General features: G+C 37.7%; 1 protein-coding gene across 12 annotated transcripts in view; it reads right to left on the bottom strand.

Annotated features, from left to right (window-relative positions):
- Positions 1–13,359, bottom strand: part of PHF20L1 (PHD finger protein 20 like 1) — a 55,776-nt gene that overhangs the window by 20,739 nt on the left and 21,678 nt on the right. For 3 of the 12 annotated variants that reach the window (XM_059672330.1, XM_059672329.1, XM_059672338.1), the window contains exons 5-9: positions 11,889–11,977; positions 11,596–11,685; positions 7,315–7,528; positions 6,621–6,749; positions 1,429–1,511 (exon numbers count right to left, since the gene is read on the bottom strand). In XM_059672330.1, coding sequence (XP_059528313.1) covers positions 1,429–1,511; positions 6,621–6,749; positions 7,315–7,528; positions 11,596–11,685; positions 11,889–11,977 — 605 coding nt within the window. The remainder of the gene's footprint in view (positions 1–1,428; positions 1,512–6,620; positions 6,750–7,314; positions 7,529–11,595; positions 11,686–11,888; positions 11,978–13,359) is intronic. The other 9 variants (XM_059672331.1, XM_059672334.1, XM_059672333.1 and 6 more) reach the window with 9 other exon arrangements.

The following is a 13,359-nucleotide window of genomic DNA, read 5'->3' as shown; positions in this document are numbered from 1 at the left end:
AATGTTCTCATTAATGATTATTGGTCTCTTTGTTACAAAACTGGCAAGAACTCTCAAAATTTTTTAAGTTATGCAACCAGAAACAGCCGAGTCACTCCATTTTTCTTTCTTTTTTTACTCAATTTCAAAATGTTGGTTTCTGTTCTTCCTTTTGAAATGGGCGCTGCCCTCTACACTAACCTCCACGTATAAGTGATTTTCACATTCACCTCAGCAGGACTGTGCATAACAAAAGATTGACATTGTAATGAATTTTCCAGAAACATTTTATTACCCAAATCCCTGATTTATTGCATTCTGAGAATACTATAAACAGTGGTGAAAATACAAAATGATGTTATATTTGGGATGTTGAATATAGTAATACACAGTAAAAAAAAGTCACTTAAAATTTGGTTGATATACTGACAATAACGGCAAAGACTTAACCGTTTGATGATCACAGAAAATCAGAAGGTGTAACTTGCTGACATATGAATCAATTTTAAAAACTGTTCATGTAATACAACATTAATGGAGGCACCAAAACAATGCATTGTTATCAAATCAGGCCTAAAATAACCCTGAAAAACTCAATACAATATCAATTAAATTTGGATTCTTTTTCTGAACAATAAGAGCAAAAGATACTCATTTTAAAGTCTTCTTTATTAGGCTACTAATAAAGAAAATTAAAGTAATACAAAAAGGACATATTAAAACTACATTAAGGCTCAGATTTTAAACCAGGAGAACCAAGGAGATCCAGTTATGGCTATGACTGTGTTCTGACAGTCTAACAGTGCCCAAGAAGTTAAGCCCTTGGAGGATGTAAGAGCATGCAGGTCATTATGTACAGGGACTGTGGGGACCTGAAGGCAGCCAAGGCAAAAATCTAGCAACCGCAACCTTCACTTTTAAATTCCTCTATTAGGTGGTTTAAAGACAGACCCATAATAGTTTTTTAAAATTCTTTTTTTGTAGTTATTAAAATATACATCCTAGCAAAAAAGATATGGCTCATTGATCAATTCGTAAAACACATAGTCAGTCTAACACCACCAATCGTTACAATATAAAAGAAACTTCTTACAAAAGAAGCTTTATTAGATGTCCGAAACCCTGTTTTAACTCACAAATGGAAAGTATTTGTGTAAGGGTCTTTTTGTAAGCTGGTCAAAGGGATCCAGCTGGAAACTTATACCCTGGGAGGCCTGTCTCCAGGCCTTCAAATGTTGGAGACAAAGGCTTTAATGTCAGTCTATAGAAAATAAACGTGAAGTCTGTAGTTTGTACGCCTCAGAGAAGGCAGAGTTAAAAATATAGCAATTAATTAGCTTCCTATTCCCTTATCTGACCGAAAGGGCAATTTCAATTACGTGGATATTATAGCTCCGTGATCATTCCAGTTGGGAACCTTGAAAAAAATCAAATGCTACCATTTCATACCTGCTCCAGCATTGGAGCCGTTTCACTGTAGTCTTCCTTTTTTTCAGCACCATCCACCCCAACAGCTTTGGATGCCAACAAACCTTGAGAAAAATTGTACAGAAATTGCTTATTAGAAAAAATGTTGACTTTCACCCTAATTAACTTCACAAAATTTTAGCAATTGTGAAATCCCCCATACTTTTCAATATATAGGAAGTATTCACAAAAGGTTACCTGTCAAAAATACAAACATCCTTAATAATGACTCAAAGGAATGAATCAGAATTTGAAAGTTGGTTACATAATTAGTTTTAGATATTACTCCTAAAGATACCCTTAAAGCACTACACACATACATTTATTCTGTAAAAAATGTCTTCCTCTGATATATGAACTTACCTAATATTACAGCCCCATTCTACAAATGATCAAATAATTTGGGAATTCCAATTTTCTCCAATGCATACCACTAAATCTCAATTTTGGAAGTCAGAATATTTTAACTGGAGTTAATATAATTAACTTTAAAAGGCAGTGAGCCCTAACTGGTTAGGCTCACTGGATAGAGTGTTGGCCTGCGGACTGAAGGGTCCCAGGTTCGATTCCGGTCAAGGGCATGTACCTTGGTTGCAGGCACATCCCCAGTAGGGGGGTGTGCAGGAGGCAGCTGGTCGATGTTTCTCTCTCATCGATGTTTCTAACTCTCTATCCCTCTCCCTTCCTCTCTGTAAAAAACCAATAAAATATATTTTTTAAAAAAAAAGACAGTGAAACTCTGCTTTTAATTTATAAATTAAAGGCATTTACTTGGCAAGTACCTTCAAGGAAGCCAAGTTTATGAAAAGCATGTATTTGTTTTTGCCTATGGCCACCAGATACAGAAAAGGTCACCAAAAATCATTTCTGTGTCACTTCAAAGTTGGCCACACAAAATCTTTGCTTCAAAGGATGTGCAACAATCAGAAACCTAATAGTAAGCTTACTACAACTGTACCACGTTTTACTGAAACTGTCTACGGCACACTGAACAGGAGGGAAAGATGCCCCCAAATGTCACAGAACTCAAGTTGGCCAGAAGGCAGCATTTCCTGACGTTTCCAGATAACTGCCAAAATGTTAGGAATCTAAGTAAGAATTCAAATGCTAAAATTGTATTCTTAAAGTAATACTGCAGCCAAGTGTTAAACTAGGCAAAAAAGCACCTTTTTTACTGGAAAGTTGAATATCTAGCACTCGGAATTGTACTTTAAAACAGAAAAGGCGAAATATAAAATTATGCTGTGGCTACATCAATGATTGGTGTCAGAACTGGTATTTGATCCAGTGTGATATAACAAACCATATAGCATTTGCTCAAGTCACACAATATCAGGTATAGATTTAAATGGGAGAAAACATAATATATAAATAATTTTATAAAAATAGTCTATGAACCATAAATTCAATCCTAATTATATTAATGTAACTTCTGAACATATTTTTAGGTTGCTGAAAAAGATGTAGCATGATGTAGTTCTTTAACATTTAAAACCACATTCACTAGGGGTTTCTTCTCTAGCTAGTATTTTTGAGAATCAATAATACTAAAAATAGAAATAATTAGAGACATGAGTTCTTATACTACTTCTTCGAAGGGCTGGTCAAACAGGATAGATATCTGCTACTCAATTTCTTAAATATATCTTACATTTTGCTTCCTTTCAGACCAGTGGTGGGAATACCTTTTTAAATCTTGTCAATAGATGGACTAGATCACAAACTACAAAATTAAAAATAAGGTACTACATGTTTAGAAAAACAAAATAATTCAGTCCCACTCTGTGAATTTAAGTTGCAATATTATAAACCCAATTAATGAAAAGCAATTCCCACTTAATGGTTTGTGAAGGAAAAATAAAGCTTTGTAATGTTCTTACAGAAAGCAATGGGGCACTTCATGAAAAAAACCTAAGATTAGATTAGAAAATATAATACTTGGTATCTAGTGAATTCAAGTCTCAAATATGATCAATAAAAAGTTTTTCATATTTATATCATGCCATCTTACAAAAGAGTGACAGCTATAAACAATAACGGGGACAAAAAATAAAATCTGTGCTTGAGGAGAGGACTCTGGCTACTGCTGCCAGAGATGAAGTCCACAATCCATTACCTGGCCCTAATGTTCTGGGGAGAAATGCAATCTCCTCAGGAAATGAGAACTGGAAGGACACGGATACAAATGAAATTAATTCTAGTTCTTTGTAGATGTGTATTATCAACATATTACTAATAGGGCCTCCCCCAGAAGAATGTATCTAGAGAGTATCTTAACAAAATGAATGCTTAAGAAATTATTTAAATATCAAATAGAAGCAGAATATCACACACTCATGAGAACTACATCATGCTACATTGTAACTCACAAAGTTACAATTTCTCAGTTCTCTGCACTTCATCTCTAAAGCACATAGTTGGTCTCTTGCTGCCACCAGGAATGAGCAGCAGAGACCAGAGATCCCGCAACAGCAAAGGGAAGGGCGAGAGCAGAGTACTCTCTAAGTGTGTGGCCCATGCTTCATCCAGGATTCCAAAACCCAATATCCTTCCTGGTAGTAAAAATCAAATATTGCTGATATTATTATCAATAATAACATATTACTGGCCAATTCAAACTTCTGGGTTTTTTAAATTCTTCGTAAGATTCCTTAAGTTGCCCAAACAAATCTAAGCTGGCTGAACTTCTAGGCACTCCTAGAACTATTAGAAACAGATACACCAACTGCTGACATTTCTTCTACTCTACTGACAACCTGTATTTTAAAATCTATTCAAATTTGCTGGCAGTTTGCTTGAAATTATGTCCGAAAGTCTGGACTCCTGATTCTTTCTGTAAAACTTTCTATTCCAGATCAGTATACATGAAGTCTGTAGTGTCCATATGGCACGTTACATAATGAAAAGCAAAACTCTAGAAAAACATCTATCACTGTGCAACCATCATTTCAAGGTTCTACTTATTTGGAAACTTACGAAAAAAGCCATCCTATACCATTCCCTACATAGAAATCAGGTTTAGAATCTCTGGAGGGTGTATATATGGGAAAGAATATGAGTGAATAAATAAATACATGAATTAAATGTATCCAGTGGCTGGTCCACTCAGTTCTAGCTTGGACTATTTTAAAAACAGTGGGGAAATCATCAGAACAGGCTGAGACGCTGCTATAGTCGCAGTCCTATTCCGCTCAGCAGCAAAGGGAAGAAGGACAAGTATAAGTGAGCTTGATAAATATAAATGCACCGTAATTCCATTGCAGAAATCGCCATTTTCCAATTAGTTTTCATCTGTTTTCATGGTCTACAAGCGAAACTTACTGTACAGAGGCAAGCTTGAGTTTTACTCTTCAAAGACAACCGTATAATGTCTATTGTCTGTTTGCATGATATAGCTGTACCGTGACTCAGAAATAGATGCAGAGAGATGAACTATTCAAAAGATCATCATACATTTCAATCCTCTGAATAAAAGGAAAAAATTATAATGGGTTCACATTCTAAAACCTTATGCTTTTCTACCGCTGCCAAACTATCACGTGCTCATCTGAGACTCTCAGGGGCAGAGAAGACAAATCCCTCCACAGAGGGCACGGGGGCTATTACACTCCGGTATTAGAATTCCTTGAGGCACATGGTGAACTGTTCCTCCCACTCCCCACTGTCTTTTCAAGGTCATGCAGAAGTAATGCATCATTGTGGAAGGAGCTGGTTTTGTTTTATTTTTTCTTTAAGTGTTGAGCTTGAACTTCTCAGTAAGGCACAGGCATGAGCACGCTGACTGAAAATCAAGTCAGGTCATCAGACTGTAGGAAAACTCGGCACTGGGAGGCTGGCGGCCGCATCAGCTCCGTGTCACTGCATCATCCTAGATCGTGGCTCCTCCGGCAGCGCTGCTCCCATCTCGGGGACCCACGGGTTGGAAGTATTATTCTACTTCGGCCCCGGTGCACAGCACTAGGGTCCGTTACTATAACGCAAAACTGAAGTCTCAAGTTGCCATCATAACCATCACCTGGATAACATTTTATTCTGGCTTTCTCCAAAGTTAATAGTTTCTAAAGAAAAGGTGGAATGAGTGAGCTTATTTTTAAATATTTCCTGTCCTGGGACCAAGTATACCCTTTATCAGAGAAAGGCTCAAAAATCATATTCACAATGGGAAGCCTAAGGAAGTCTCACCTGTTGAAGTCAATGATATTACTTCTATGTGCACTGTAACAAAACAGTGGTTCTAAAGACCCTCAGCTCCAGAGCCACCGAGGGCTTCCACTCTTCAGAGCATGGACAGATGTTACATTTATTCCTGAATCTGACAAGGAAACCCAGCTTCTTCAAATTATTTAAAAGAATATCAACAAATAAAGGTTAAAGAGCTTTATTAAGTCAAAGGCTCTAAAACCATTCTGTCCTTAAAATAAGAACATAAGACTGAATAAAGTATTTTAACTGCCTTTTAACAAATACCCACAAAAGTTACATATGTTTACAACCTCTTTTAAAGACGACAGTCATTGGGCTGAATGGGCCTCAGAAGGGATGGGGCCTAGCACGACTGGCCCCAATTCTAGGACTTAAATCCCTCCTTCTATGAACACTATCCAGGCCAGGTTTCCAGTATTTTTCATCGCTCTAACACTCCACTTCCTAAATTACAACAAAGCATGGAGAAATAGGACCAGATTCTAGAGACCAACCGGAACATAAGGATAGAAACCTTAAAAACGTACAGATACTTTTACATTGGAAATTAACAGCTTCAGTGTTCACCTTTCCAACCACATACGGTGCCATGTTTAATGAGACTGATGGAGTAAGAATGTAAAATATTTAGAACCTCAGACAGTATGTCACCACAGGCTGACAAAAGCAGGCAATTCAATTCTTATGGAACTACTCCTACCATCAAGGTGATCTGAAGACTGGGATTTGGTAACTTTGATCCTATGGACCCTCACAACACCCCTGTGAGGTAGGTAGAAGACAGGTGATCGCTTCACATTACACAACACAAAAAGCTGCCAGTTTTGAAAAAAGCTGACCTTGAAGAACCAGAGAGGAGCTGTCTTTCTAATTAACCAGTTATGTTACCCCAAAAGATACTCGGCTTTATTACAAACAAACCTCTGTAAGATCAAGCCCGCCAACCCCCCAAAAGAATCATTGTAGTTTACCAGTGATCTTGTTAAGCCGAGCTCTCTTTGCCTGAAACGAGTTGCCTTGATTATTTTTCCTCTTGTTTGACAATGTGCTCTCTGGCTGTGGAAAGACCATCTTTGGAACGTTCTCTACATGAAGTCCTACTTTTAACAGAACACATATATGAGGGTTTATATAGCATCCAAAGTTAAAACACACCATTTTTTAAAAATAAATAGCAAAAATGCTCTGCACTGAATTTTAATCTAATGCTTAACATAAAACTTAAAAAAAAAAAAACACCCACAAATCTCCACAGATTGACATATTAGAAATAAAAACTACTAAGCAGTTATTCTTCAGGAAAGACAAGCAGGAAGAGAATGACTGGCTGCATTTTCCATATTATATATTGAGATACTTGCAGAAGTATTTAAGATTTTTTAGAAACATAAAACAAATAAAAACCCAAACACCTACTACCAATAAGTTACAAATCAAAATCTTAACTCATTTCTATTCAAGAATATTGAGGGCATCCATTATCAAGTACCCATGTTAGACCACTAATTTTCAAATCTGTAAAATGCTAAAAGTTAACCACCATACTGTGCTGGGGGAAAGGCCTAATAATTTAACTATATGTTCAAATTATAGGTAGCCAAGGGGCTTGATTTGTTCATTATTCACTAGGTGACGAAGGACTAAATGTAAGAACATGTTTTATACCAAATGTATCACTAGACGTGGGCAGATCTTCCTTCTTCTCAACTTCTGGAGTGGCTACAGAAGCTGGAGTTTCTTCCTTCTTTGAAGGAACTTTAAACCATTTCCGCTCATCCTTCTCTTTCTCTTTATTGCTGTTAGCGCTCGTTCGAGGTTTGTTCCCTGTTTTATTCTTGGCTGCGGCTGCAGCAGCTGCTTTGACTAAAGCTATCCAATCCTCCAAAGGAAAAACACAAGACATGTGAAGCATTAAACATTAATCAAAATTTAATTACACTAATGAGTAAAAACATCTATCACATTTTCAAAGCTACCTTCACACGCAAATTTAAAAATCTACTTAACTGTATTTATAAGGTACATCAACATGGTAGATTACAGAATAATTGAACGGTTTAGTTGGGTTTACAACTTTATATAGAATAGCAAAATATTCAATAACAAAAAAAAAATGTTCCTTTGGTATATTTTCTCAGGAATAAAATCTAAAATAACAAGAAACCTATGACAAATATGGAATACTACATGACATTTTGCCTTAGTACTTCAGGGTTTAAACGTGAAATTACAATTCTTTTCTGTAATCTAACAGACCATAAAAGAAATGAGAAAAATGCTTAAGTGGCAATTCTGCAAAGATTAAAATAAATGTATTTTATTGAGTAGTGTTCCTTATTAAGACGAATGTTCCACTCAAAGTATGGTCAATTTCATAGCAATCAAGGTGTGATTTTATTAACGTTTAAAGCTTTCAAAGTTCAGACACCAACTTATTACAGCAGCTTTATATTACTAGTGAACTTTTTTAAAAGAGCTACTTGACTTGACCAAAGTAAAGTCCACACGCTCAGGCTCCAGATTCATTTCTCTTCCTCTACAACTTCCTGGGCCTGTGTTAGCTGCCATCTTCTGAGATGCAAATATTTATTTTTCCTGTATTTGTTGTTTGTTGCTAAATAATTTTGTTCTTTTATTTTTAACTAAAAATGCTTATAATGGGAAATATGGAAAGATGTAAAGAAGTGGTACTAATATCTAAATTTTCGCAATCAAAAATTATTTTTTTTTTAAAAAAGGACTATTTGTAATATCTCTAGAGAGTTAATCCTTCCTCTGAGGACTGCTAAGTTGTCAACGAGACCAGTTCAGATTCAACCCAAATGGGTAATTAAATTCTTAGTCTAAGCAACCAAAAACAATTTCACAGCATCAAATGCATTTAACAGGAATTATACAAAATAGGTCATTAGCAATTCAAGTTGATGGCTGCTCAGTCTTGAAAATACATGGTGAGGGCAATAAGCCATTATAGACAAACAAACAAAATCGAGGTCCCTATCTCCCGCCTGACTGAGATGAACTGAGAACAGCACGGGACTGTACCTAGCATATTCATTCACCAATATTTTACTGGCTACCCCCCCACACACGTGCTGGGAAGCATGCTAAGTACTCAGCAGCTGCTGCCTGAAAGCCTCAGGAACACATGGGCCCTGGAGTGACCACATCCTTTCCTACCTGGAAAACACCAGCAGGCGTTTAGCTTTCCCAGTATTTAAACTATGTCCCCAGCACATACCTCATTAGAAAGCGAATTAGGACAAAATTGTGAAATAGAGGTTTATGTTTCTAGTTAAAAAAACAGATGTACCAGAACTGCCCAACCCATTTTACCTAGGACCACCCTTGGTTGGGGTCCCGTCCATAAGAAATTGACGGGCAAATAAAATGAACCAGCAGACAGTGTGACAACAGAGACAGTAGAGTTATGAATAAACCAACGGCCCTGGGAGGACAAAAAGGGTTAATTCTGACTGAAGAGGAAGGCTAGTGGAAGGCGACAGGAAAAGTGATGCCGGTTGAACCCTGAAGTGGACTCTGCTGGGAATGGGGCGGCGGAAAAGAAAACGGGCACCCCACGCAGAAGGGAAGCCACGGCACACACACAGCACGGCACAGAGCGCACAGGAGGCGGAAGAGGGGTCTAGGGCCAGACTGAGCTGCGATGCGAAGCTGAGCCTTGGGAGTGACAGTGAAGCAGCAGAGAAAGAAAGCACCAGCCGGGAGGGAAGGAGGCTGAAAGACAGAGCCACAGCGAAAGCAGACACCAGAGTCAGTGCGACCAGACAAGCAGAGAAAGTGCTATCCCAGCAGAGAGCGCGTGTTTGCAGACTTACTAAGGGCGGGTCATTTAATTTGGGGCTCCACACTGTGGGGAAAACTTTAAGTTGTTCGAGAAATGCTGAAAAACGCCAGGATGCAATCCATCCCCAGTGGTTTTCCATCTCCAGTAAAGAGAAAAACTAGGAGAAATCGAAATTCAAGTTGTTCCTTTTAAAACTGAAAGCAGAGCTGAAAAGGGGTTCCTGATCCTATGACGTGTGAATCATGGGATCACTGCGGTTCTGTGATTAAGGAATTCTCTCGTTATTTTGCTCTTCTGGTTTTAAATGGGAAAGATTCACTATCAGAAATAACTGGAGTGATCTTTCCATGATCAGAACTAACGATGTGTTCTGAAGTTCTCTGCAGACACCGTGAAGGAGGGGCGCGAGGCCGCTGGGGCCAGCATGTCCGAAAGCAGGCCTGAGCTCGGAGGCACCACACATGATGGCTGAGTGAGTTTAAGTGAGTCGCTAAGTTCTCTAAGTTCGGAACTCCTCAGCTGTGAGACAGAACCATCAGCATATCTACGTCAAAGAATCTGCCACAAAATACCCAATAAAGTAATGTATGAAAAGTAGGTTTAAAAAATAGTAAGAAGACTGAAAGAGCCAGCCAATCCTGAACACTAGTGAGTTACATGTAAATTCTTTATCAATACCCACTGAAGAAGAAAAAATTATACGAGAGAAAAACCTAGAGAAAGCTTAGGGATGGGCATTTACATAGTGCATTTATTTGCTAGTTTAGTAAAAGAAATTGTATTGAATATCTTCCTAAGGAATTCTCAAAGTATTCAACATGCGAAGAGAATACGCAAGGTTGGATTCTCTCAGCATTGCCCATACATCTGATTTAGCAAATTCCCTTGACGAAAACAAGTCAAAAACTTGTTGGGAAAATGACTCCTAAAACAAGATAATTTTATTAAAAACAATTCTACAACTATTTTAATGTGCTTGTTATTTAAAATTATGAAGAAAAATTAAAGAAAATATACTGCTACCAATATTTTCTTTCAGAACTTTGTATTTTGGCATTTATTTTAATATTAACTTGCATCATGATGTGACTAAAATACTTACTTCAACTAAATATCCAGTACATTCATTCAGTTAATTTTTACAACTTGCAATTTTGTCGCAAACCAAATTGGTTCAATGTTTCTTTGGGGGAAAATAAAGTTTAAGGGCTAGGGCCATCTCACAAACTTTTAAATAACCAGAATGAAAAAAAAGAGTAGTTAAAAAAAAAAAAAATGAGCGCGAGAGAATTTTAATTAAATATGTATATATTGAGTACGTTCACATTTACTCCATGTTTCTATGTAGTAACCAAGAAATCACACCACTGAGTGCTTAGAAGAACATTTTATTTATACATACAAGTAGAAAGACACAAAGCAATTTACTGATCAAAGCATTTCCATTTTAAATTGCATTTCATATTAATTGAAGAAAAAAATCTGCTAGCTGATCATTTCAAAAGCAAAATTTTGAAAACCAGGTGATTAACACAATCTCACTTCTAAGAAGATATCACAAATCATTTTTAACGTGTTGGTCTACGTCTGCAGATGACCACATGTACACCCCTGAGGGGAGCTGACCAGGTGATTTCAATGCGTTTCAGGACATTTTTCACTCATGGCATGGAACAAATATGTAGCATAAAAGGTACTTCCATATTAGACATTGTCACAGCCTACTTTCAATTTCTTAAAAATTAATTGTAGGTCCAGGTGCTGAAAAACCCAAATAACAGCAGAACTTAAAAGAAAATACTTTAAACTTCTACTGGCACCTTTTCTTCCCAGTATTTCAGGAAACAGTCAACCAATGGACTCCTGGTTTTAATTCTCCTTCAGAGGCTTACCGCGCATCCTTGCTGTGAGCAGGGCCAAGCCATGTAACACACTGCTCACAGCATGACTCAGAGAGCCCTGCCCGAAACAGCCTACAGAATGTCAGGTAAGCGCCTTTTAACAAGACTAATGACTATGGTTCATAGAAGGAAAGGAGAAGATACGAAACTCAATATAAAATTGTATATGAAAATTTAACTTTCTAAATGATACTATATACCAGGAAAAACAAAACGAAGTTAAAAAAAGGCACTTACCTCACTTCCCATAGACTGGTTACACGATCCAGCTGGGTCGATAGGACAACACCAGCTTAGTGGATGCTGGGATTTCACCTGGAACAGAAACTAGTGACCTATAACTTTAGCAGATCTAAAGCCAAAGGAGCAAAAATCAAGTGTATAATTTACATTCTAACTTCTTTTTCTTGCTGCTATTTGGGGCTATCAGCACATAATCCTACAATTAGTTCACTTTAAATAGATATATGTATATTTTGATCAGTCACCATTCCAGAAGACATCCCTTTGGGAACGCTGAACACTCTTACCTGCCCCTTAGCATCCTCGGGCATGGCTTTAATGTGCATCCTTTTTAAACAACGAATTACTCCATCATAAAACTGAACTGTGAATGTTCCTGCAATAGGAGCAAGCCAGTCATTAGAAAACATAATTCCATCTTACAACAACACATGAAATCTAACAAGTAATGCCTGACAGAAATAAGTATCTGTGCTCGTCATGACTGCGAACATACTACCAAGTTCAGAACTCTGTCAAGTTTATTACGCTTATTTTCTCTTCCCCTCTAATAACACCTCTGCTTTCCCTTTGAAAAGTACACAAATTGAATCCTGATAAGTTAGTTGCATGTAATTCTCATTTTTACTGAAGGACTGTCAAATTTACTTTGTAATAAATATATGTTTAAAGAATGTTAGATGTGTTATACTTGGGCTAAAACCATTATTTACAAAAATGTAAAATATTTCTATAAACATTGCTCTCTTTCAGTCTCTTTCCAATGAACAGACAAAAAGATGTGATATGTGAAAAAGCCATTTTCTCAGGAAATAATCATTTCTTTGGCAACAATGAAGTAGCAAGTAAGAATTACAGTTATAGGCTTTTAAGCTAGAAAATACCCTACAGATCCCTGACATAAAAGCCCTCCAGTTCAGATTAACCCTGTAGCCTCCGGGGGCCAAATGCTCATCCCGTGTCAGCTTCGCAGCAGCACCGCCATAACCCCAGCCCCAGGCCTCTCCCACTGCCGCGTCCGCTCCTAAGGACCCCAGGTTCGTCTGCATGTTACAACGCACACTGACTTCTTGTAACAGACTACATGCTTACAAGCCAATAAAAGTCAGTACTATTAGAAAACATAGAAATTCCAGTAGTTTCCTATCATTTCCTGTACAAGTGAGAGATGAGTGCCACTTTTAAGTGAGCAGACAGACACTTGGCCTTTATAAAAGAAATAATAAACAATAAGTGTGATAATTGGTATTACTGGCTTTGAAGCTGGCACAAAGCCAATGACATATATGTGCAAAGATTTTTTTAAAATATAATTTGAATTTCATATCCTCCTATAATTAGCATAATGCACAATATTGCAGATATAAAGATCTAAACCCAAGTTATGAAAAAAAGCTGGTCAGTTAATAGCAAGGAGATAAAGACGGAAAATTCTGAGCATGCCACACCCACGTTCACCTTACACTACCTCCTCCTGTACCTGTCCTCTTCCGTCTTCAACATGGCATTCCCGTTCCCGATGAGAGCAGGCTCCTCCGTACATGACTGTGCACCCCGCTCCTCCCCTGCGTGACTCGCACCGTCCCCTCTGCTGTACGCCTCCCCCTTTCCTAACTCCAGCCCACTCTTCACGCATCAGCCCCTCAAATCCCACCCTCCTAGGAAAATACCCTTGACCGCTGTCTACACTGATGTGTCTCCTCTTTAAGACACATTACAAACACTCAGGAAGTCCACATCTGTTTAGATCTGTGAAGC

The sequence above is a fragment of the Myotis daubentonii genome, chromosome 17 (assembly GCF_963259705.1).
Source record: "Myotis daubentonii chromosome 17, mMyoDau2.1, whole genome shotgun sequence".
NCBI classification, from domain to species: Eukaryota; Metazoa; Chordata; class Mammalia; order Chiroptera; family Vespertilionidae; genus Myotis; species Myotis daubentonii.
This window is presented reverse-complemented; position numbering and strand designations above follow the sequence as displayed.